At 38.2% G+C, this 26,767-nt stretch overlaps 1 protein-coding gene across 5 annotated transcripts in view; it reads right to left on the bottom strand.

The window, feature by feature from the left end:
• Window positions 1–22,762, bottom strand: part of WASHC3 (WASH complex subunit 3) — a 42,763-nt gene extending 20,001 nt beyond the window's left edge. Inside the window, exons 1-7 of one of the 5 annotated variants that reach the window (XM_074901969.1) lie at window positions 22,614–22,762; window positions 20,851–20,949; window positions 18,482–18,547; window positions 16,968–17,075; window positions 15,279–15,389; window positions 11,272–11,336; window positions 4,626–6,890 (exon numbers count right to left, since the gene is read on the bottom strand). In XM_074901969.1, the coding sequence (XP_074758070.1) occupies window positions 6,806–6,890; window positions 11,272–11,336; window positions 15,279–15,389; window positions 16,968–17,075; window positions 18,482–18,547; window positions 20,851–20,949; window positions 22,614–22,664 (585 nt within the window). In that variant the 5' untranslated portion in view covers window positions 22,665–22,762 and the 3' untranslated portion in view covers window positions 4,626–6,805. Of the gene's footprint in view, window positions 1–4,625; window positions 6,891–11,271; window positions 11,337–15,278; window positions 15,390–16,946; window positions 17,076–18,481; window positions 18,548–20,850; window positions 20,950–22,613 lie in introns of those variants that run through there. The other 4 variants (XM_074901970.1, XM_074901968.1, XM_074901967.1 and 1 more) reach the window with 4 other exon arrangements.
• Between the last annotated feature and the right edge of the window lie 4,005 nt (window positions 22,763–26,767).

The raw sequence follows: 26,767 nt of genomic DNA, 5'->3' as shown, positions 1-26,767 counted from the left end.
TATGGCAAAAGGAAAGTTTGTACTCCCACCTGATTTTCTGAGGACTGCCTTACACAACACTAGAACAGCATGGCCCACTTGTGAGCACAATACAAATAATTCCCAGAGAGAACTGTCCTACTGTTCCTGTCCTCTTTGCCAAAGCTTCAGTGGCCACAAAAGCATGGCATCTCTCTTCATTCAAGCTGGTAATATTTTGAAATGTTTTCTGGTAACTGTATACTTACAGCAAGAAGTTCAGGGAAATGAACGGTATTTGATTTCCTAGGGAGCTCAAGCATGTGCCTGACTGGCTTCGATTTCTAAGAAGCAAGCTCTAGGTGTACTTTTCCTATAGCAGGGCTACAGACAATGGCCTTATGCTCATAAAAATCTGTTGGAGACAATGGAAACCCTACTTAGAGAACCTCAGATTCTAGCTGTTGGGCACACCAGTTGCCACTAGGTATAATCTCACTGGCAATGTATTAGTGTTGTGCTGTTCTGCTGGTTGACACATTGCCTGAACAAAGAAAATCGAGGAGACAACCCTAGAATTGAGTTAGGGCTGTAACTGGAGAGGTGTAAAGGCTTCTGGCTGATGAGAGGGCCTAACCTTAGGGGAAAAGCATAAATGGGCACTTTATAACATCTCCTTCTGATACTGATCACTTGGAGTCCAAGAAGGCTTCAGCCAGGGATGCAGCCTTTCTTCAGCTCAGATGTTATTACCTTATCTCTCCCTTTTACCCAGTTACTTATTTTCATCAAACCCATAGCGACCCCACTCTTTGCGAGATGCCTTCCTCTCTCCCCTAACAAAATGTGACTGAAACTAGCCAATAGGTTCTGAAAGTTGAGGAAAACTAAGGACAGACACATGTACAAAGTGATGGTGTTTCCATAGTAAATGACGCTGAAACACTTTCCACAATTAAAACATTATGCAGAAGCTATCACAGAGTCATCCTATAAAATGTAAGAGCTCAAAAGAGAGACTTGCATGGTTTTAAACTATGGTAATAGATCAACTCAACAATGTTTGAAGAGAAAGGATGCCAAGAGGCTGGAAGAACAGTAACAAAACTTAAGGTTTACAATAGGAGGCAGACATGAAAGCCAAGTCAGAGGCAAAGTTACAGTAAACAATACTAATAATCACCCCTTGCCCATGATATTTTAACTGTATTCAGCTGCTTTTAAATTGTCTTCTCAATATATGCTTTTGTGCAGGCAGGCTTTTGTGCAGGCAGGCAATTTTGACATCAGTTCCCTAAACCACACCAAACACATGATATGGCATTATGAACCATTTTTCACCTAATCCATTTTTACAAAAATACTGGCTGACGCCTATTTCACCCTTTGCTTTTGATGATGCCAGGCATCACGCTGGGCAAACAAGACAATGTTGTTCAAGGTTTCTTGGAAAAAATCTCTGTTGTTATTATTTGGCTGCTCCCTAAAAGCACTACACTGAGGAAAAAGCAAATGATGAAACAACAAAGAAAAAGACACTCCTCATTTTCTCTGCTCGTCCCCCTCCCTACTCTACTTTAAAAGTAGGCGAACTGGATCCAGAAGATCAAAGGATCATCTCAGTATGCAGAAGTATGCCTTTTCAAAGAGCTGTTGGGAAGCCATATAGAGAAATCAGTAGTGTAAGACGTTCATTGTGAAAATCTAGCTCTCACTGGGGAAGGATTCCCCATGCCCCTGACAAACTGTAAACTGTGCTACAAGAAGTCACACAAGGATTATGGAAACTGTTGGGAGCATGGAGCCAGCTGAATGCTAGAGATCATTTGTTTGAAAGGAAAAAGGATGATCACAGTTCTTAGGAGAGTTATCATTTTAAAAGGGCCTTAGAAGTCTTTTCCACTGTCCAATTCTTCACAGCAATACAAGTGTACTCAAGTGACATAAAGTGTAAGGTTTGTTAAACAGCTGATGGTAATCGCCTGTAAAAAGAATTGTTCATATAAATGTAAAAATTTACTCCCGGATGCCTTTCATCTGTCATTTTCAGTACTCAGATGCATGCTCTTTCCAGTAAAAGACTGGTCCCAAGCCTAGCACCCACCTTACTACAATTTCTGATTCCACAGACCAGAACAGAAGGTAATAATAAAGCATAAGAAAAGATTTCTAGTGTACAGGGAACAGCATGTCCTCAGACAGAGTAGACAGCTTTCAGCTACAAGCTCATATACTAGAACATACAAGAGCTTGATAAGCAAAAAGTATATTACTGAAATCAGAGAACAATATTATTTACCATTTCATTCCTTCAGGGAGAGGGTACCAGTTATGAAGACTGATGCAAAAAAAAAAAAAAAATCAACTGCCAAGTGAATGTTTGTTCAGAATTTTCCTTTCCGCCCATTTACCTGAGAATGGGAAATACACTGAATGAGAAAACAATCCATTTGTTTAAGGTCAAGACACTGACTTAAACATTTCTAAAAAAATCCAAATAAAACTGAGTGTTTCATGCTACATCTGTCTTCACCCGAAGACCTGAATTTTACTTTATAGCCATTTAAACTCGTTTCCTCAAAATGAGTGTAAGTATGTGGAGACATATCCCATGCTAAGCTTGTTTCTGTCACTCATTTTCTGTATGGCATGGGGTATGTTATTTTAATTTTCTGCTTAGTTTCCCTCATAATGAACTAGTCCATGGAACTCCCTTAAAACAATATTGTATTTGCAAAGTTAGACGATCAAACTCAAGGCAGGAGTATCCAGAGCTTCCCGAATTAATGCCAACATTTTTGGAAGCACTAACAAACTCATAATTTAGCACTGAACATCAATCTCTGCTCACAGCTGGAGTAAAATCTTGGTGGCAGGAAAACGGACTGCCTAGCACTGCGGTACTCCTCACATCTTCCATTAAATCGTTCAGTATTGATTTTTACCAGAGACAGAACTGAAAGACTAAGCAAGCCACAGGCCTGAACTAATGTGCCAGTTCCTGTTTTGCCTGTAAAGTGAACTGAGTGGAGACACCATCCCATGAAGTATCAGGAGAGTAACACTTTGGACACTAGTGCAGGCATTTGACCTGCAGGCGTCTCAAACAGTTTGCCAAATTTTCTAAAGAGTAAGAAAATACACATTCCGTTATGCACACAAATCCGCTGTAACGTTGTAACCTTGTATCAGCTTTTTAGAGATAAAACTGGATTCTCAAAAAGCTTAAGACCATGCAGAACTTCAGTTTCTTGCTTCATAACATTATGGAAAACGAAATTGACCTGATCACATGCAACTTGAAGTGCTGATCTTAGTGATATTCTTTTTCCAAGCGCAGGCTATAGCTTCTTATGACTTTTTTTCACAGAATGTCAAACTATACACTTACTGGTGTAAATAACACACACTGGAAAGAAAAACAAGAGAGAGAAAGAGAACCAGCTTGGAAAAAGAACCATCAATTTTCTTTTCAAATGTAGCTGAACAGGAGAGTTGAGAGGGAACAGATTAATAATTAAGAGTGCTAAACTAGGACTCCAGTATAAAGTTATTATCATGTCCAGATGTTGTTTTTGCCTTTGACAGTTGTTTGAGGTTTCACTTACATAAATACAGATAGGCATCTAGTGTTAAGGCACCTACATGCATTTAAAATGCCTGTAATCTCTTTAATAAACTGACCTTTATACATTAAGCACTCCAGTTCACCTGTAAAATGAGGAAGATGGTGATGGGGTAAAAAAAATTAGTTTAAGCATTGAGTACATAATTTACTAATAGTACATAATTAGTACATAATTACTATTAACAGATGCATTCAAGTTATTCCAGCAACAAGCTGAAGTAGTTCTCATGCCTACAAATGGTAGTATTTCCCTGAATTACGTTTATAAATCCATGTAAAATTTGGGTATATTAGACATGTATGACTGACACCTCTCAATGTATACTGCATCTTTTAAAAGTTCTTTGGCGTTGGAAGCTCTTTAAAAATAAAAATCACTTAAAAATGGACTCCTTCCCTTGAAAGTATTACGTATATCTGATTACTATGCAGCCAAGTTGAAATACTCCCTCCATCTTCTATTCCAAAACAGATGGCAAATAATGAGCAAGTTGGAATATTCTCTGCTTATAGTATTTAGCTTGCGGTTAAGGACTTTCCAACTTTCTGGGTTAGCACCATCTCACTAGAGAACTGCTGTAGATCAAGGAGGACTAGCAGAGCTGACATAATTCAATCTCAAACCAACCTTCCCATACTTAATAGCTTCTTGTGTCAGCATGTGTCCTGAGCTGAAACATCTCAGATTGAATTTGGCTACAACCTAAGAGTACAGGGATGTGTTTAGCAGATGAGACTGGCAGGAATAGAGGAGTTTAATGTGGTCAGAGGTTCCGAAGGCAGTGGAAGCACTATGGCTGCTGATGCATTGAAAGTAAAAAGCAAATGCTTTATCTTTTTTTCCCTGGTTCCTCACAGTATAGATACTTGGATTTTTACTCTCCAGTGTGCCCCACGCAAGTGGGAAAGGAGACAAAGTAGCAAGATTTATCTTAACGTTTCTGCAAACTTACCAAGATTACATTGTTCCAAAGCAGGCAGCTACCCTGAAAAAACCACAAGTCTCAAGCAATTAAATTCACCATACCTACTAATGAAGTTGTTATTCTGTGACATTATGTAATTACCAATTAATTATACATCATTTTAACAAATGACAGTAGGCTAGAGGCCTACTAGATGTTCAATCTTTTTCATTCCACATAAAAGTACATCTGTAGTGGTCTAAAAGACAATTGATTTGAGGTTTTTCAAACTAAAATTACTTTACGGAAAAAGTTTCTTCAAAATAATAAACAATGGAAGTCACACCTCCTTAAACGTGTTTTGGTAACCTTGTTTATTAAAAAAATAATTAACTGCTACGTCTTAACTCTTTAAATCATGCCACTTCCTTACATAGATTAGTATCAGTTAAAGAATATCAAACATACAGTCCTCATTAATTTCAATCTTCCTTAAATTTTCTTGTTAGAATAGTGGCTATGGGATGCTCAGCTGTCCTCTAACATGGCTTAGGTTAAACTCCAAACCCCTATTTCCAAAATATGAACTGCAGAGACTTCAGAAGAATTTTCATTAACATTTTTAAAACAACATATGAGAATAAAATAGAACTGCAACTTTGGTTTACAAAGCATAGCTTTAATTATATAGATTGCTTCAATGAATTTTCAAATATAGATTTTAAAAAGTCATCAGTGTTTTAATATATGCTTTCTGAAATATTATAACATTTACTTTTGAAATACTTATTGCTAATGTTAATATTTGTTGAGGTTTACCAAGAATTAACTATTGAATATTTTTGTTTAAGTGTTCAATAATAATTAAATCATCATTGAAATGCCATCTCTAGTCATTCTCTAGTACATATATTCTTTTGTAGGGATTTGGGCATGACTCTGATTTACAGGTTACAAAGAGCTTAAATATGTCTGCTAGACTCAAACGGGAGCCATGCTTAAGTTATAGAAAAAAAAAGCAGCTAACCTACTGAAGTGGCATAAATAAGTGAGAAGATAGTGACCTGGTCATAAAAGCTAACAAATGTATACACTTATGAGCTTCAGTTTTAGTCTTTTCTTGGTCTCAGGAAGAATGTGAAATACCAGAAAGTGAATGATTGCCTGGCCCACAACATTCTGGTATAATCACAATAATCTGGGGAATACAAATAGATTGTGAAGAAGGTCATGTGGAACAAATTATATTAAAGAAGATTCTTTAAAGAAATGTCATTTTTGACTCATGGAGTAAACTGAGTAATTTGGAGAAAAGTCTTCAGGGCCAGTTAGGCTCCAAGTGGATTTCTTTATATTGTTCCCCAATGCATACCTCAAGAGGTAGCAAGGTAGTTTTATCATTATACAAACTGAATTTTGGCTTCTTCACTGAAATTAACAGCAAAAGCACCAACTTAGAGGTGATTTCTTATCCTATGCAAACTGCTCAGCCAGAGCTCCTTTTGAATAAGCTCCACAGCAGTCACAAAGTGGTTTCTACTGACCCATGTGATAGTGAGAATCTGCTGTTCCATTAATAATCTCCTAGTCACTTGCTTCTTTCACAGTGCTATTTTCAAACCAATCTTGCAAGGTTTGTAGATTTCTACACCACCATAGCCTGAATTTGATACATCAACTCTTCTACAGAGCAGGTATTTAACAGCTTTGCACAGATTCTAAAGTGACAGCAGTATATACTTTGAAAAAAAATTCTTGTTTTTTAATATATTTTTCACTTGTAGTTTCTCTCAAAACAGAGTATCACTGATTTGCAATCACTGTAAGATAGCTGACTTCTATGTAATTCTTGTTGCATCACCTCACAATATAGTATATTAGAAAAAAAATACAGTTCATCAATGGAACAATTCCATTTTGAAAAGTCATTTTACCTATAAGTTATGGGGTAAAAAGAAGGCAACTTAGGTTAAATGTATTACACAGAAAAACCAATAACGACCAGAATGCAGACATAAGAGACCTGGAGGTTTAGAGTGTAGAATTTTTAGAGTTTTACAAAGTAATTTCAGAAGAATCAGAGAGGAAGCTGAAACGATGCAGCATAAAAATTGCAGGGATCTCCTGATTAATTTTCACGGTGGAAAGTTTCAGTCTGAAACACACTGCCTTCAAACTTTCTGGGAGAGAACATTGAGGATCTTAGTTCTTCAAAATGCTGTCAGATAAAACATGTCATCCAAAACCATTGTCTGCTAAAGCTCCAAACACATTAGCACTTAACAGAGGTTTCCAAAGGCCAAAATCAGTCTCTTTAGTCACTAAATGAAGATTCACTATCAGAACTGTCTTCTGCTTTCCCGTCATCTCCCCAGGCAGGCACAGGGGCATCTGGGGTCCTGCAGGCAACAAAAACGTTCTGTGTTGTAAATCCTAGAAGGTGGCTGAGAACACAAGCAACTTAGCAATGTAATGCTAATGTCTTTTCCCTACAATTGCACGCACCTTATTTCCACAATTTTTAACACATTAACCGCTTACGGTTTTCAAACTCACACTTCATTGGTATTGCTTCACTTACAACTGAAAGATAAACACTAGAAACTGGAATTCACTGGACAGCAAAACTGTAGACATCAGTGAGAATGCACACCTCTGAGATTACTGGAAATAATGACAGATCACTAAGAGTGGCAAACACTTGTAGAAAGAGTTGAAAGCAGGCAATACTGATTAATTCTTTTTTTTTTCACTCTTCAGAGGTTCTAGGGCTGAAAGGAACATGCTGTACACCATTAAGCAGTGTAAATAGTACATGAAAAAAATAAGACAGGAAATGAACAATATTGTATCCAACTAAAACTGCAGGGATAATTTAGAGAAGCAAAAAAGAATTACTCAGAGTGGAATTTGGCTAGGACATTGGGTTAAATTCGACATGCAAGAGCAGCCATGGGATTTTTATTGACTATAAATGATCAGACCTCTTGCATTTAGTTTTGAAGGGAATATTTAAGATGGATCTTAGCATTGTGTTAAAATTTTGCTCAGGGAATCTACTGGCAATGAAGAGGAGAGAAGCAAGCCATCTAAAGACTAACTAACACTACTGACTGAAGATGCTGGCTCTCCCTGGAGTGTCCCTCCTAAGTATGTAATGAGTTTGTCAATACAAGCAAGATTGAGCCTGGTAAGTTCTGAAACCAAGGTAAAAAAATATACACACAATTATACTTGGGGGAGGAGGAGAATGATCTTCACAGCAACTAGCTTTCTATATGATAGTTAACTGCTCTCTTTGATAAAATACTACATCTTAAACTAAGTCGACAATTGTATTATTTGTCCCGTTGGTATTTATCTTGGGGCTACCCCTGTGTGCCATGCCACAGAACTTATTTTCCAACTTCAATTCTGTTGAACATAATTTCTCTGTTGGAAATCTCTGAGGTTCCTTTAAAGTGTTTCTAAACATTTTGGGGGCAAAAATGAGAAGTGCCTTAAAGAACTGTAGGAGACCCTTCTCCCTCCCCCGTGCACACCTCTAAAATAAATTAAGAAGAAAGCGTTTGCTTTCTCATGCAAATATCACTTCACAATATTATTCCTTGTTGCCGTGGTAATGACAAAACAGAAGAGCTGTGCAAAGACATGTGATCTGGAGAGACCAGTGCAAAAACTCTCCTCTATTAAGGAGAGGAAGATGGCAATTAATTCCTTCAGTTCATGAGAGCAGGACTAACTCTCCTGGAATTGTAGTGAGATGAGAGAGGAAGAATAGACACAAAAGTTAAAAACAGATAAATTGGGTGCTTAATATAATAGGTAGTTTTCAAACTGTAAAGAATTGAGAAAGGAGTGATAACAGAAGTAAAACAGCCGAAGGAAGAGAGTATAAAAATTTCCATATTATTATAATTAGCATCTCTGCAGCCACAAAAAAAAACCACGCTCAGCCACTGGCAAGCAGCTGTGAGAGTCTGCAGTAAGCAACTGAGCATACAATGATATGTACATGTTCCTAATTGTCACTAGCACTGAGTGAGATACCTAAGGAACCTGAAGACCCAAGAAAGGTAGTGTGAATGGCAAGATACATATATAAAAAAAAAAAAAATCTATGATATTGAGACAAGAAAGCAAGAAAATTAAAAGAAAGGTCTCTCCTGACTCCTTAAAATATTATGCATTATGCACCTTGTCAAAGAATTAGCTTTCTTTAACCATGTAGATTTGCTACAGTTTTCAAACCAATAACATTTTAAAGAAAACCTGCCTCAGCATTACTGTCGCACAGAATCTTTGAAGATGGACTTTGAGACCAAATCCCAAACACCTTCTGTGGGCCACAATCTACAGTCATAACATTTCTGTCTTAACCCAAAACAGAAAATCCAAAAGCAGGTACTTCTAAAAAAAACCTTTGAAACTTTAACCTATTATTTTTATCTACTACAAAAATCCATCCAAACATGAAGAAATAGCAGCATTTACAGAAAAGTATGGACCAGAAGTGCAGAGTGAAAAATACAACACATTTACACACATATAGTAAAACCATGTTTGATACCCTGTCTCAGACTTGCACAGGTTCTTACTTGTGTTCTTTTTCTTACTTCTCATTTGGTCAGTAAAAATATCAAGAAATACCTTCTTCAGGTGTATTTAGACACCAGGAAGTAGCTGGAAGATAAAGTGACTCAAAATATGATACTTCAGTTTCCCCATATTATTATTAAATAAGTTGCTACTTTCAGAATGGGCCTTTCCAAAATGTAAAGACTGCGATGGAAGGGAGAAAAGGACTTTCTAATATATTGACAGTTTCTGAAGAGGATGCAGAAGTGTTTCAAACAGTTTTTTGCTATAACGTAAGAGTGAAAGTATTTTCATCAGTTTAACAAATTCTGTGAAATAGTACAGTAAAACTAAATTACATGTCAAATATGAAATAAGCCTAAAATTCATGCTTATGGCCAGACAAGTAGCTTTGAAAATGAGTATCTATTCTTAGTAGTCTTCACATCAGGTTAGCTCAATCAACATGAACTGTTGACTTCAATTTACACTGTCAATGTTGAAGTCAAGTTGTACATTCCATCTACTGAGGGAATCTGGGAACAACTGTATTGTCCCTCACACATCCAGCAAAACAAAATGGAGTTTGTTCTTATTACTCTACAATAATGACATTGTTATTGAAGTGTTGAAAGAAAATATCTGGGAAAAACCTCATAATCTAAACCGTACACTGAAAATGGCTACTGATGCATTATTTGATTCTTCATCAGTACTGGGTTTGCAAGTCAAGGTTTTGGTAGCCAGGGGGATACGGGGGTGGCTTCTGTGACAAACTGCTAGAGCTTCTCCTATGTCTGACAGAGCCAGTGCCAGCTGGATCCAAGACAAACACACAGGTGACCAAGGCCAAGCCCATCAGCGACAGTGGTAGCGCCTCTGTGATAACACACTTAAGAAGGGGGAAAAGTTGCTGCACAACAGCAACTGCAGCCAAGGGAGGAGTGAGAATATGTGAGAGAAACAACTCTGCAGACACCCAGGTCAGTGAAGAAGGAGGGGGACGAGGTGCTCCAGGAGCAGAGATTCCCCTGCAGCCCAAGGTGGGCCCATGGTAAGGCAGCTGTGCCCTGCACCCATGGAGGATAACGGTGGAGCAGATGCACACCTGCAGCCTGGGGAGGACCCCACCAGATCAGGTGGATGCCCGAAGGAGGCCGTGACCCTGTGGGAAGCCCGTGCTGGAGCAGGCTCCTGGCAGGACCTGTGGACCCGTGGAGAGAGGAGTCCACACTGGAGCAGGTTTGCTGGTGGGACTTGTGACCCCAGGGGAGAACCACACTGGAAATGTCTGTTCCTGAAGAACTGCAACCCGTGGGGGACCCACAATGGAGGAAGGGAAGAGTGTGAGGAGTCCTCCTTCTTGAGAAGGAAGGAGCAGCAGAAACAACGTGTGATGAATTGACTGCAGCCTCCATTCCTCATCTCCCTGCACTGCTGGGGGGAGAAGGTAAAGAAAATCAGGAGTAAAGTTAAACCTGGGAAGGAGGGAGAGGTAGGGGGAAGGTGTTCTAAGATTTGGTTTTATTTCTCATTACTCTACTCTGGTTTTTGATTGGTAATAAATTAAACTAATTTCCCCAAGTCAAGTCAGTTTTGCCCATGACAGCAATTGCTGAATGATCCTCCCTGTCCTTATCTCAACCCATGGGCTTTTAGTTATATTTTCTCTCCCCTGCCCAGGTGAGGAGGTGGAGTGATAGAGTGGTTTTGGTGGGTACTTGGTGTCCAGCCATGGTCAGTCCACCACACTCATTGCTAAATGCACAGTGTCAAATGTTACCTTCTCATTGCTATATCCTTTTCCTTAAACTGCCCCACCACTGCTCAGCTTGGAAGATGTCCTCCCATTTCCTCTCAAGTCTGAATGGCAAAGTCCTGCAATCTTCTGTTTGAGAGGGGACAGTACCTACCCATTTACATTCCATTCTCTGTACTTCCTTGGCCTTGACTTGGACTAGACAATACTGAAAAGACAAGCGTCATACTTGAGACTGCATCCCTCCTCCTTTGTTATTGATGGCCCTCTTCAGACCTATAAGATGCTAAAAACACCTTTCACTGAAGATTTCAAAAACTGTTTTAATGCTGATAATTTAGATGCACAATACTATAAACAAGCTTTTTTAAGAACACTTTTTTCCCAAGTTTTTCAAACACATAGTTGTGTTCCAGCCCTACTGAAAGCTAGAAATTACTTACTCGAGAAGATCTGGATTTAGTCCTTCAAAAATCATTTTGTTTCGTATTGCCATTACAGGAACACCCTGTATAGGAGGAAGAAGAATAATATCAAATTAATGGACACAAACAGGTGAACTGAATTCCACAGGTTCTTTTAGGCTACACTTTCATACAAATTTATGCATGTCACTTGTTGAACAAGAGCATGGAATGACAGTAGGAACTTAGAAGTGAGAAATGACTGAGATCAAAGGCCCTTTCAATCCTTCTTCTATTTATGGCAAAACATCTAGAGAAAGTTTCAGGGAGAGAATCAAGAATGGACAGATATATTTACAATTCATGCAGACAAAACCAAGAAGACAAAGTTATGTGTATGGATGAGAATGTGAAGAAAGCACAAAGTATCACAAAGACAGCAAACAACAGTTGTGCTAGAAAGATGAAGACTTGGACATCCTGAAGTTATTGCGAAAGAGGGAGGAAAACCAGGAAAGTGCATCTGCTACCGCTCCAGGATACTTTAAGGCAGTGCTAAAAGTTGGAAAAGGCTGTAAAAAGCATGCAGAAAAAGGCAAACAGGACATGAGAACAGAAGCACAATTTAAAAGTGATTCCTCCGAATACAAGTGCTTGTGTACAGTCAGGCTTGAATCTTGTATGACTTGGGGACAGATTTTAGTCAACTATGTATGTGTTAAAAAAATTCCTTCCTTTCACTGCAAGTCCTTCCACAGCTTCTGCACTTTGTTTTATTCAGCAACACCTAAACATCCCCCCATCTTGGATCGCACACCCAAGAACACTTTGACCCACGTCGTCTTTTGAGATACATTCCAAAAAACTGCTCCTATGTTTCCACTAGAGTTGCTCAAAGTCAACTTGTTGCTTTGCCATCCCCTGTTACAAACGATCAGAAATACCACCTGGATGACTGCATGCCAAGATAGGAGGGAGAAAAAAAAAAACCCACAAAGAAACCCAAGAGGATACAATTTCTGATTTCCAAGGGACAAAGCTACTGGTGGTCTATAAAACTCAGGAGAGGCCTCACAACCTAAATGAAAAGTAGTGTAGGCTTCTTTTGGCACAGGACAAAGATCTCTTGTCCAAAGTAAGTAAAATAGTGATAAAGGGCTGCCATGACTAATGTTCCAGAGGAGCATGTGGTACTAGTGACAGTTCAGTAGATAACCTGGCAAAGTGAAAGCTAAGCTAGCTGCCTTACTGTGTTTTCTTTGTGCAGTTTCACAGTAAGAATCACAATCAAGACTTGTGCATGAAGATTCTGGAACAACACACAGACAGGTACATAGTTTTAGCAACCTATCAGGCACAGCGGCAAAAACATGACTCAAAATAGTTGCAATATATTAGTTTGTAATAAAGAATTCCTCAGTAATTCAGAACTAATGTACATTACAAAGGGGAAAGCATTTGAGTATTTCATGACAGTTTAAAATACTTATTCTAGTATAGATTTGGACAGCAGGGATTGTGTGTCTATACACTGTCTCATACTACCTAAAGTTTTTTCCCCTCACTTGACTGCTCTTAGGGTTTCTTTCCCCAGCTCAGAAGTCACTGATGAAGTGTTTATGCGTCAATTCAAACCAAGAGAAATTAAGACCGGGTCAGGTCAGGCAAAACAGAATTCATACTTGCTTTCAATGAAAGGAAGCTTAGTATATGCACTTCTAAGAATGGAGTGGAAACCGTTACGTTTTTACGTTCACACTTGGAGAAGTGTTTTATTCAGAAATGGTATCATCAAAACATGTAAGAAAAAAATCTCTCGGTATGGTCATATATATCATAGATTTAGAAAAATAATCTGGTTTAATCAAAATACCCTTTAACAGTGCACTTTTTGCCTGAAGGAAAACAAGTAAGATTGTACCTATATCTTTTTATAATACATTTAGGGCATTACAACTACTTTACCTTTCATACTTTTATGTTTTAAGCTGGAAAATCATAGCCTAATACTGCTATGACCCTAAATCTTACTAAAACAAAACAGACTATTCTAAATCTACTACACTGAGCATACAGGTCCAGTGAAATGGCACAGGTATACTTTTCTAACATAGGAACCAACACTAAATTTCCATTGCACTTGTCTCTGCCCAGTTAAGATTTGAAATAATCCAAATGACTACACTTTCAACACAGTGTACCCCAGGGCTACTCCCAGCCTGGTGCTGCAGCTCAGGAAGTGTGCAAGTCCTGGAAAAGCCACAGAGCAAGTAGCAATCTTGTTGCAAAATAGGTTTTGGTTCTCCATAGTGCAGAAAGAGGTCACACACCATCAGTGCTAGCAATTGCTGAAGATCAGTGCACCCCCCGTGGTTTTTTTTATTTTATTTCAGTCCTTTAAAGCAAGGATCAAGCTATATCAGGCCAGTCAGTATCTTGGCATCTATGCAGTCATGTTTGGTGTTTAGAACCAAGTAGGAGTATCTGTACTTTAAACATGAAGTTTATCTGAAACTGTAGACTGCTCCTCTCACACTGTCAATAGAAGTGTTCTTAACAATTACTGTAGCAAATAAGATACTGCTTTTGTAAGGTTTGCTTGAGTATTATTGTATATTTTAAAAAATATGAATTTAGTATGCTTGACTGCACTCCAATGAAATAAGGTTGTTACTATTTCACAGAACCAGCTATCTTTAGCGTAAAAGAAATCTCTCTTCATGGTACTAATTCTTAAATACTTCAAATATTGTGAGCAATAAGTAAATGATCAGTTCAAACAAATCCTCAGCTAGAAACTTAATGTGGACAAATAAATTACACTAACTGAAATACTCGACTGGACAAGAAGACAAGTTTGGCAAACACAGAAACACACATTAATTTGTAGTATGTTAGTTTGACTTTCCTACCACACTGTTTACAACTGGCAGAGGAGTCACCAGGAACTGCCAGTACAAAGGATAAATGTGGAAAGTGAGATCTCACTCCTCTAGCAGTCACCAAAAAAGTCAAAGTAATTAGACTGTCCAGCACTTACACATCCACTTTGAAGTCTGGCATTAAATCAATACACTAACAAAGCATTCTACTCTCTGCTACTACCCCACGGCTGGGTTTTCCAAATGGTTTGTAATAGGCTACCCATAAAGGGCCAATTTGTGATTCAAATGAAAAATAAGGTCAGGAACATCATCCAAAGTACCAAGCACACCAATTGTAATAATTGCTCTGAAGAGGGAGTGAAACCATGAAGTTAGTTTTAACATAAGCAACATTTTACCAATACTATGACATAAGTCATATTTTCCAGAACTGTAGCATATATTTTAGAGGAAAACTTCTGCTGACAGCTTGAAAATAAAGACAGATTTTTTCTTTGTTTCCAATCTAATTTTTAATTTTGTGGACATGAACAAAATGAGCTCTTAAAAAATGTCACCAAGAGCATCCCATTCACCTTTTCACTCTTTCATTAGTTTTCACACATGTAATATTGAGATTACATTCATTTATTTCCTATCTATCTGTGGAACAGCCCACAGACAAAGAGGTAAACAAAACCCGCATTATCAATAACAGGAATCTGAACTGGAACCAAATAGTGAAGCAATTCTTGTATCTCTGTTTTCAGCCCTACAGAATGGACTATACTAGCTGTATTTTGAACCCTACAGCCAAACCAAACTGTAACAATGTCTGTGTGTATGGAATGACACCAATTCTGCCAGAATAACTACACTTTCGGTGGCATCTTCTGTGACTCCAGCTAATATCACTCTGCATTTACACATCTTCATACCTTCAGTTCACAAATATATTGGCAGAATTTTGTAGAAAGATGTTGCCTGAAGCTATCTAAGGGAATATATTACATCAACTCATTTATTAGAGAAGATGTGCTAGAAATATTGTGATGTTTTCCTAGCTTAAAGATTACTGTTGCAATATACATCTTCAAACATTTAATGTTCACTTACAGCTCTGTGTGACTTTCCACCTAAAAATAATGGTGTACCCAAAGAATGATAAGAAAATGGACTTACCACTTGTACCATTTTGAGATATCTGGCATATCTTGGATCCTTGGCCACAGTTCTGATGTTTTCTGTTACTACCTCCATTTTCTGTAACCCTTCTTCACACATATTGTTCTGCTGTATAAAAAGAAGGTAATGCTTTAATGATTATGTATGCACACCAGAAGCACATTAACATATATACAAAATAACACATTATTTCAATCCATAAAATTTGTAATTTAAGGGTAAAGTGCAACTCTTCATCAAGATTTTTCTGATCTACATTGATAGTGTTAGAGATTTCCAAGATGTATGAATACACAAACCCCAACTCTTTCGTTATTCACTGTTACAAGTATAATTCTACTTTCAGCCACAATTTTAAGTTATTGCACAATATGTGAAAAAAAGCACTTGTAATAGACCTGTTAAGGTTGTTGTATTTAGTGAATAAAACAGAACTAAATTTATATGCTCACTTTATAAAAAATATTTTTTTAAGGATTATATCTATACATACCTTCTAGTGGTCCAATGCATTTTTTCCTCAAAACATTTATTTCATTCCCTGACAAATGTTTCGTGCAGATTGTATAACTTTTAAACTATAGTTTTTAGTATAAATCATTAACCTAAAGGATAATATAATGAAAGCAAAGAATCGTTGAGAGTAATTAATTGAAAAAAATGAAAAATGACAGGAAGTTACAGTACTATTTAAAGGACAACATAAAACTGCATATTTGCTATTAAACTAACCACTTGAAAGTAGCATTGGAAGCCTCCTTTCATGAATATCTGTCCCTACTTTAATATCTGAGAGAAGGAACATTTTAAAGAAAACGAACTAACTGGTAGTCATTCTCTAACATGACTGAAACACGCAATGCTAACTGTCCATTCTGTCTCCCATGTTACTGGCCGAAAATCAGAACTCAATCTAAGCAGCAGAGTACTCCAGCTATTGCTGCTCCACAGCAACTTCACCAAATAGGAGAATGAGCTGAGACTGGAATTGGAAATTCCAACAAAATAAACTATTATAGGAAACTGGGGATAGAAATCCATCTACATGAGTCAAAAAACCTCACTTAGTGAAGTGGTGATCATGGGATTTAAGTCTGTGTTAAAAACCCAACCAAGCACACACACACGCACAAAAAACCACCCAAAAATTAATTCCAGGGATAGGATCTTAATGTTGATCATCTATAATAAGCTATAACTTTGTGTACACAGGTGATAATATATAGAAAATATTCACTGTAATAACCTCTTTAAAATAAAATATCCTAGAAACCCCCATCTAAGCTGAAAGGTCACATTCTAAAGGAAGGAGAAAATAGTTAGAATTATGTGATATGAACTGTTATTTTCATTCAGGACCTTCCCAGTCCCTTGATGTAATTCATGTTCATATTTTAGTGTGATTAAAAAAAAGAAAGGAGGAATTTACCCTTAGATTTGAGTTAGTTCTAATTATTTAAACCACATATTCAAGAAAGGGTATATATACCCTATTTTAAGTCACTTGTTGAAACAGTTTAATTAGTGAAAAATGTAGTTTTAGATCTTTACAGTTGATTGTTCTCTTCCAATAGACTTGCTTCTTCCATCTGTTTCAAATGGGACTAGAAGCTTGACATAGAGAGGTATATTCCTTCAGTGTATTAGTTACGCTTCATTACTTACTCCAGATTGAGGTGATACAGCTGTCTGTTGATCCGCAGTAGCTTGTGTCACAGGACCATTTGTAACACTATTCATATTTGCACTGGACACTTCAAATTTGACATCTTCTAGGCCAGGAATAGAGGATAACTGAATGTACAAAACATCATAAAATAAGCAAAGAGCATATCATAAGTCCATGAGTACAATAAAATCTGCAGTCTACTGCTTACCACATAATCCCCAGGTAGGTTTCACATTAGTAAAATCGTAACTTTTTATCACTAGTTTTGGTATTTGGATTGGGGGGAAAAAAAAGATTTTTCTATTCAGGTGGCATCTACAACAAAAACCTCAAAACATTTCATTGGAGCTTTCATTGTTAACACAGAGTTGCAGTGCAGGAAAGGCTTCAACAAATTCCCAGCATGTTGCTACTGCACTTACCAACCACACAAGAGCTGTGCCATCTTCTCTGCTACTTCCTCTACAGGAAAAGAACAGCTCTGTTACCTAACAGATGGGTGGCTGGTTACAGATTTTGCAATTTTCTACATCCTTCACTCTTTTCTATGGAAATGCTTAGAGTGAGTATTAAATACACTGCATATCTATTTGAAGGAAATTCTATTTAACATGATTATGAAGAATTCTGAAAAAAACTATCAGTAACGATCATTCCTAAATATTTTGAAATAAATAAGAGTTAGTATGCACTGTTTGTACTACTACTGTAGTTTTTTTACAAAGGTCTTAATGAGCAGTTTCAAAATGTCCTACCCTTGCTCCCAGAAAAGCCAGCTGAAATTGCTTCTATCATTATTGGAAAAAAGATTGGTTAAAACTTTAGTGGGTGGTTTTTTTTGGTTTTGGGGTTGGTTGTTTTTTTTTCTTTTAGCAAATTAAATGATAATACATGACTACAGATTACATTATTTTGTCATTTTAACTAAAGAAGATAGATCAGACACATTTGTGTTAGCTTAGATCCAATTCAGGTCACCTTTCAATATAAAAAAATTTACAAAGCATCTATCTAGTTATTTATGCCAGCTGAAATCCTTACAGTCTGGTAACACAAAGATACTTTTGCTTTACAAAGGAGACAAAAATTTCTTACTAGAGTTTACAAAGCAAATGCAATTTCGCACTGCAACCCTGCAACAGAAGTTGCATATTTTAATATTGGAAAACTTCAATTTTCTTAAAAAACAAACATTGCAATAAAATCAACACAAGTAAGCTGTCATATAGTTCAGTTGCCCTTTCAAGATCAAAGTGCTCCTTTCCTGTTCAATATGCTTAACAGAGACAAAACCAACATTTCCACCATGTGCTGTTGGTTCCTTTCTTTCATATCAACTACATATTCAAATGTTACAGAATACAAGGGGCAAGGCATGGAAAGAGAGAATCTACCATGTGAGCATTTTGTATTAGCTACTTCAAATAATTATGGAAACTTATTTGCTCAATTCAAACTATGAAAAGGAAGCTAGTTCATGTAATCTAGGAGGCTGTCACTGTTAAAAGACAAAGTCTGTACACATACAAACCTTTGCATCCAAAATATTGAGCGTTGTTTCAATTTGTTGGATACGGAGAGAGAGTGCTGACAATTTCTAGAATAGAAAACAATTGGGACATGAAAACACTCCCCTAGGCCACTTGGACATATAACACAGTTCACATCTAGCTGAACAAAACTCCTTTTGTCTTCTACCTGCTGAAGGCAGAGTACAGTGTAAATGAGATGATAATGAAATAAATGAAGCAATGACACCTCTTTTTAGTATAGTAGCTACAGTGGTTCACATTTTAAACAATTTTACTAGGCAATTAGTTTTCTCAAACAACAACTGACAGAAATGAAGACTATGTACAAAAGAAAACTGAAATAAACAGGGTGTTACTGTGGGCAACTGGAGAATAATGGTAGACATATCATACTCTTGCAATTACCAAAACATCTTTCTTCAAAGCTTTTTCCAAATGTGGAAGATGAGAAGATGTGATGTGTGCGTATGTAACTGAGCAAATACAAATCAGAGAAACCTGATAAAGAATACAACAGGTGACTGAAAGTCCTATATAGTCAAAATGCACAGTGAACCAGAACTAAGCAGCTTTATACGCTCCAGGTGCGCCTCAATCAAATTTTAACACTTTTTTTTTTTTTTTTTAAAAATGCAACTTAAGTTTTTCTAAATTACTCTGTAAGAACTGTCACTCTTTTAACTAATCACTACCATACTCCACCAGACCTGTCCAAGTGAAGTTGGCTAGAACTCTGGCTGGCGATATGTACCACTGTGACAGCTTTCTGGCACACTGGCAAGATTCTGCCTGGCTCTGAAGCAGAACTTTAACACCCTAAGAAAATGGCAGTTCTGCCAATATGCTAGAAAAAGCAAAAAGAGACTGACAAGAGTTAGTCTTTTTGGATAGTGCATTGACTTGTTTACAGATGGTTCTTTGTTCATGAAGAGGAGTTAGTTCCTATTGAAAGGAACTATGTGCCCTACATGTAGTTGGGAAAGGGGATGAGAGATGTGCAAGAGACAGTTATATAACTTTACAGGTCAGTTTGACTAGACAAGAGCCAAGAAATTTAGTTAAGGATGGTGTCAGCCCTAATTTTTAATTTCTTGGCTTCAATTGATTTAGACTAGGACCTTCCGCATTAAAATCACTTCCGTACTTCATAAATACAAAAAACTCTTAAAGGAGTTTATAAAGCAACTATTAAAGTCTCTTGGGTAACAACACGTTTAAGTTAACTAATAACCGTTTTATTAACTAGATTTCACAGAGTTGCTGCATGCTCAAGATGGCTTTAAATATATGTGTTTTGATTTCCATACTGCCTGTGTAAGAGGTAATATCGAGATCATGTGATAACTGAGTTTTGGACAACTGACAAAAGCATCACCAGACAGTTACACCGTCCCATGTATCAAGTTACAATAAGTTTAAAAATCTAGAAAAAAAAAGCCATTTTTTTTTTCCTCTGAAGCTCCGTATGTTGATGTGGTAGCCAAATTTTATACTTGTCATGGGTCTGGCTCTAAACTTTACTAACAAATAACAGAATTTCTCAGATTACATGGCTTAGTCTAATTGGATTTGACTGCTGCCCAAGCCCTGCTGGCTTGGGCTATATAGTAGTCTTTGTTGAATAAACTAGTGAACAGTTACAAAAAAACCCACTAATGACAGAAAGGTTAAGCCCAAAGCCACATTAGAAAACATGCTTTCTACAAGGGAGGAAGCACTCTTGTTCTGTTCAGTGAACAATTCTAGTCCTGTCAGTCTGGTTTATTTCCATTGACACTAAAGCCATCATAAAAACTTGTTAACACTAAATATTTTTATTTTTCTCTTTTTTACAAGACACTAAAATTAACTGCTTCCCGCTCCATACTAATCACTTGCCAAAAATGTCTTTTTTTCCACATCAAAATTATTTACATTCAGAGCTTAGATTATCACCCTTTTAAATTAAAGGTGGTAAAATCTGAAAGTAAGTTTTGATGCAATATCCTAGGACACAGATGAGAGGAATACTGACTGTCAAAATGGATTCAACACTAAAGGAGTATGGCATCCTTCTTCCAAACCAAGATGATATCCACAGATGGAGCTGCTCAGAACAAATTCCATGTATCAAAAAGTTCAAAAACTGTGCCAAATGCAAAAGTTTAAGGAAACAGGATTAAGTGTGGTATAATCAGCAGTTTATGTGGAAATCTCAGGGGAAAAAAAAAAAAATCTGTCTTAAGCACTTACGCAAGAGAAACCTTGAACAGAAAGCAGACTAAATTTTTTTGTTAGCTACCAGTATTAGTGCATCAAAAATAGTGAAGTGAATGGTTCTCATTTCTAGGATTGTTTTCATTGTCAGCTAGGAAAATAGTAAACATACCTCTTCACAAACAGTAGAAAAGCGGTTAAGAAACTGCACTGTATGAACCACAAACTGGTTTAGAAATGCTACAGTTCTCTTTTGCTGAATAGCAGGAACCTGCATTAAATAATATAAGAAAATTAGATTATACATAGATATCAATTCTCACATTTGGATTCAAAAATCTGTTTAAAAATGCCAGTGTTTTAGAAGAAATTAGTTTAGAAAGCTGCCTTAAGTATGCTTGCTATGAATGCATATATATATGACATTTTTAAATATATATAGATGTATACAAGTCCTTTTTCACTGAAAATCTACTAACATGACAGTCGAAAAGTTGCAGGATACAGAGAAAAGGCAATGAGATCCACACAAATGAAGGACTGTTTTCTTTTTAAGAAAACACCTCCAGACTAAATTGTGAACATTCCTGAAATCAGTGTTAAAATTAAAAAAAAATAAGAGAGTGAATCAGAATCTTTCCTTTTGAAGCTTAAGAAGGAAAAGCAAACTTGGTCATCCATATAAATACTCAGTTACAACCAATACCATAATCGAAAATAAAGTAGGGAAATTGCAGTCTATCCTTAGCTGCCTATAGTTTTTCTTATTTGCAAACCCACACTACCCTAAAATTATACTTTAGTGTCGCTCCTCCAAAGCAGATTCAATGCACACAGGCTTTTCAGACTAGAAAGTAGAAAGTCAAGTTTGCCAAAAAAAGTCTGGTGCTTATAATGTAGCAGAGAGTTGGCAGTTTTATTTAAACTTTATACAAGACTGGAATCAGGCACATTCACACAAATGTTTATGTATAAAATTATAGTGCTTCAGGGTTAATTACCTTGGACAATAGCTTAAGTCTTAAACTTTACACAGGAAATTACTCTATGGAATTGCAATTGGTTAAAGTGAAGGATTTACAAGGAAAAATATCTGCAGCCAAGCTTCAGCTGCACTGAACAACAGTTTGTGAATATAGCAACTCTCTGGTCTTCACCTCTTCTTTGGTCTTCCATTTGTCAGCGTAGCCATTCACTACACTTTGCCAGTCTTAAGGGTGTCTTGATTTTTTGAGAAACTTTTGTTGCTAAGATCTCAAGTTTTCAGTCTGTGCACCTGTACGGCAGGGTTTGCTAAAGTTCAATTCTGTAGTTCCAAAACTGTCAAACAATGCTTATGACCTCATCAGAAATTTATGGGACAGCACTAAGAATGGAAGGATCATTGGGGCAATTGGAACTGTCCCATCTTTACACTCTGTATTTGAGAAAAAAAGCCAAAATTATGATTTTGAGTCATTAAAAACCATGAATAAGCGGCTTTGCACGGGATTTGCCTCACAGTTCTAAGACTGAAACGGTTTAGCCTGTAAATACAACACAATCACAGGACTTGTAGCAAAATGCCTCTGGCAAACACCGGTACCGCACTCCTGGAGCCGCAGCCTAAGACGAGCCCCCGCTGCGGGAACTGAGCCGCTGGCACGAAGGCAGCGGGTGCCGTCGGCACCACCCGGCAGCCCCCGCGCACCGCCCCAGAAGCAGCTCACCTCGCCCGCGGCCGCGGAGCGCCCCGGCTGGCCCAGAGTGCCCGGGGGGTCCGGCGGGGCCGCGGCCGGGCTCAGGGGCTCGCCCGACCGCCCGGCCGGGCCGGGTCAGGCCGGGCAGCGGCGTGCGGGGCGGGCAGGCGGGGCTCGCCCAGCACCAGGGCCAGCGCAGCCGCCGCCGGGGGAGGAAGCGAGACAGCTCCGGACCCCGGGCGAGCGCGGCCCGTACCTTGGTGAGGTCAATGCCGGAGCCCACAATGGGCAGCCCGTCCTCGTCCATCCCGGCGGGGCCGAGGCCGCGGCCGCAGAGCAGCCCCGCACCCGCCGGCCGCCTCCCGCCGCACCCCGGAAGCCCCTCGCGCTCCGTACGCGGGCTCCTCACCGCGGCCCGGAAACAAAACCTCCCCTCCCAGAGCCGCTGGGCCGCCGCGGCGGCGGCTCTGCGCATGCGCGGTGGCCCCTACCGCCGCAATGCCTCCTGGGAAGCGTAGTCCGAGCGCGGGAGGCAGCCGCGGCGCGGGCCGCAGCCCGTTGTCCCGGGCAGTGTCTGTCTCGCTTCCTCCGGCCTCTTCCCGTCGCTCTGTGACCCGCCTCTGCGGCCGGGCAGCGCACAGACCACGGCACTGTGGCCGGACGCTCCTGAAAGTAGAAATGCACTGCTTTGCCTAAAAGTTGTGTGTTTTGTTCTCCAAATCGTCCGTGCCGCAGAGGGTGCCCGGCCAGCCCGGGGAGGGGGGGGCGCCCAAGATCACATTGGCTCACACCGGTATGGACATCACTGCACAGCCTCAGGACGAGTCTCTGCGTAATGCAGGCTGTGAAGATAAAGTGGCTTCCCCCGCGGTCAAACATCGAAGAAATAATGAAGGAAGCTAGTGAGGAAACTGTTGAACTGCTTCTGTGCTCATACACGTAATTTGAGTGGTGAAGGGCCGCACTTTGAATATGGGGAATAAAAATAACGAGCACTGAATGACCCTGGGATATTCTGAAAAAGACAAACGCATGGCTGTAATCTTGTTACAGAAGATTCCTGTACATTAATACTTACACAAAAGGGGAAAAGGGTATGGTAAACATAGCTGTGGACTAACGCTTTTGTTTTCTTTGGCACTACTATCAATGCATTCACTTCTCAAGCTTAGGGTGTAAGTAGGTCTATTCTGTTTCAGCCAAGGAACCTCAGAAGTGCCAGGCTTCAAGGAAATGGGGACTAGTCCATAGGTTTCCAGATACTCCTCTGGAAGAAATCCTTAACTGTAAAATAACCAACCTGTTGTCATTTGTTTTTTTAATCTTGGAGTGGTTGGTTTTATTTTCCTCTACAAGTTTCAATGGACCGATCAGACCATTTAGAAGTGGAGTCCTGACATGAAGATGGCTTAGACCTCTCTAACTGGTTGTATCATCAGAAAGTGTTTCCCATCTCTCTTGCTCCCTACTGATGGCTATGTGCACTTATTGTACCATTTGTCAGTTATAGCACACAGGGATCCCTTCCTTAAGGCAGTTCAAACCGCCATCTCAGCAGAGAACTAGCGTTAGAGGAAGGTCTGTTTTCTGCTTGGTTCATGAGTTGAATCAAATCAGCTAAAGTATGTGTTGAATACCAGACTGATGAGCAGGGTTACAAAGTAAGACCTTGCTGGCTTTGGTAGCAAAAATACAGATAACTCTGCTATCTCATGCAACTTCACCCGTGACATTTCAGGAAAACAGCAATAGAAATACTTACTGCTTGACACACATTTTATGTTGTGCTTGATTGAGCTCTACTGGCTGAAACTGACGCAGTGAAAGCTCAAGACCAGGACCTGAACTCCTAGTACCACCAATTTGTCTACTATCTGTGCTAAGAAAATTTTGAATGGGATATCTACAGTTATACATGGTTACGTACAAGAGATTGAGAGTCAAGCAAAAATATATTTGACCCCATCTTGTATAATATTAAATAATCTTGTTTCTGCATCTTCAACAGGTCTTCTATGAGGTAAGACATCTATTCTCTGGGACAGCCAGACAACTGATTGGAATTAAAGTCATTAAAGAAGTCATTAAATGTTTGAGGACGTGTTGCCTCTATGGAGTCAGGAATGGCAATTACATATAGATTGTGTATCTAACACCCAGGCTGAGTGAAAGATAAGAAAGGACCTTTAAATCCCCATGTTATTCCATGAAAACTATCATTGACTCAGAATTTATTCCCATGTTAGCCAGGAATAATCTATTCAGAAAGAATCTATCCTTTGGAAAAGGGATGGGATGTCAAACAACACTGAATTCCCAGTCCTGATGTCTGGCTTAAGTTTTGGAGAATCTAGGCTAAGCAACAAAAAAATCCTAGAAAGATGATGTGTGCTGTGTTTGTTGTAACATTGGAACAAGATTACCAACAGCTCAACCTGTTAAGTAAAAATTTACTTCATTTAAATTCTCAGGCTGTGTACTATTAGAAGGCAAGACAAATTGAGAGGATTTGGGGTCCTTGTTTACAGCAGTGAATCCAAATAGAGTGTAGTGGAGAAAATACTTGGTGAAAATTCTTCATGGTTACATCTAAATACTGCTACATTTAATAAAAAAACCTATCTACAGTTAGAGCAGTTAAGAATTTACCATAGTCTGAGGCTATCAATAGGAAGCTTCTCATGTGATGAGATGAATAAAGACGCATTAATTACTTTAATATACCTTTAAGATTAGAACCCAGATGTGCTATGCTAGTTTTAGTTTAAAATCTAACAAAATTCTTAATTTACTTCTAAATTACTACAGTTTGCTAAACATTCTACAAACCCATATACAGAATCCATGGTAGCTGTACACAGAGCACTTACATCTATTACTCAAGTTTACATAAAATTCTCATTTATGTACTGAAGCAGCTTTTCTTTGATTTTATATTTCACAATATATATACACTTTCACAATCTATTTATTACTAACCTGCTGCCGTATGCACATATTATTACTCTCTTACTAAAATACTATAGCAAAATCTTTTTGCCTATACTGTTTGAATTATTGAACAACCTGTTTCATACTATGTGTTGGAGCAATGACATGAAGTTGGCGATTTCTCACATCTCCCAAAGGAAGGACAAGGGGTTAGCCTACAAAGTAGTAATCTCTTACAGGAATTGTGCAAATTTTTGTTGGGCAAGGGAGCTGTTTGTTTAAATTATTCAAGTGAATTATCTTGCCACCTTAATTACCTCAAAAAAATCTCCTATATTATATTCAACAAGAATTAATCTCATTTACTATAAAATGTCCATAATACCAGTTTTCCAGGCAATGCCACAGAAATTTAATAATGTAAATGCTTAGTCAAATTTTATCTGAATATCTTGATCTGTAAAGCTGGACAAGAAATCTCACAAGAATATGCTCTTCTGTGAACTTTCTGGTACTTCCTGCTTTTAATTTGGCCAAAAATACTGCATAGAAAAGTGCAACACAGCACTTTTTCTCCCAGCTGGAATTAGGAAATGCAGAGTATGAAAAGTGAAAAACAGACTAGAGGAAAATGATCCAATTTTTTCCAAAACCTCTTAAAAATGTTTTAATTGAACTGGCTTGTTAAACTGGAACTATTAATGACTGAACACCCAATGGGAGGATTTATAAAAAATAATTGAGTGATGATATTCAGATTGACAGTGTGTATGGTTTGAAAATGTATTTTGTATCAGCACCCATACTGGATAATAAATTTCAAATTAAGGAATAAACACTGTACAGTACATACCTGCTGCCAGGTTATACCCTATGTGTACATATATATGCAGGTATTTAAAGACATAGTCACACAGCTCCACCCTTCAGTGAAAGAAAGATTAAAGATTGTTTAACAGTTGCTGAAATGCAGTTCAGTTGAACATTAGTATTTTGAAGACGATAACCTTAGAGATGCTGAATCTAACTTGGAGTGCAAAAGCTGTGTGTACAGGAAACTAATCAAAGCTTTGTCTTCACCATTAGTAAAAAATACTGTCTTATGATTAGGGTACACTAAAAAGTAAAGGCAACAGCATCAGTTTCAAAGCACCGAAATTGATCTGCTACATACATTTTTGTATTGCACAAAATCAGAGCCTCTAGTCAATTCCAAAACAAAACTGCACAAGCTGAAAAAAAAACTGGCAAGTGCTACAGTAACTTACGTTTGCATGCATTTTGTATGCTTATATACTGTTACAGGTCCCAAGGCACAATATTCTGTTAGAATCAGCACAGAACTCAAATAGCTATACAATTGAGAGGCACGTTAAACAGAAACAAAAAGCTGATCCAAAAAATTTCCAGACATGGTGTCACCTGATCCTCCATAGGGACAATAGTTGTTTTTACTAAGGTGGTCCAGTGAACAGCTGA

Source organism: Athene noctua, chromosome 3 (assembly GCF_965140245.1).
Source record: "Athene noctua chromosome 3, bAthNoc1.hap1.1, whole genome shotgun sequence".
Lineage (NCBI taxonomy): Eukaryota > Metazoa > Chordata > Aves > Strigiformes > Strigidae > Athene > Athene noctua.
Note: the sequence above shows the minus strand (reverse complement) of the source record. Positions and strands in the feature narration are given on the sequence as shown.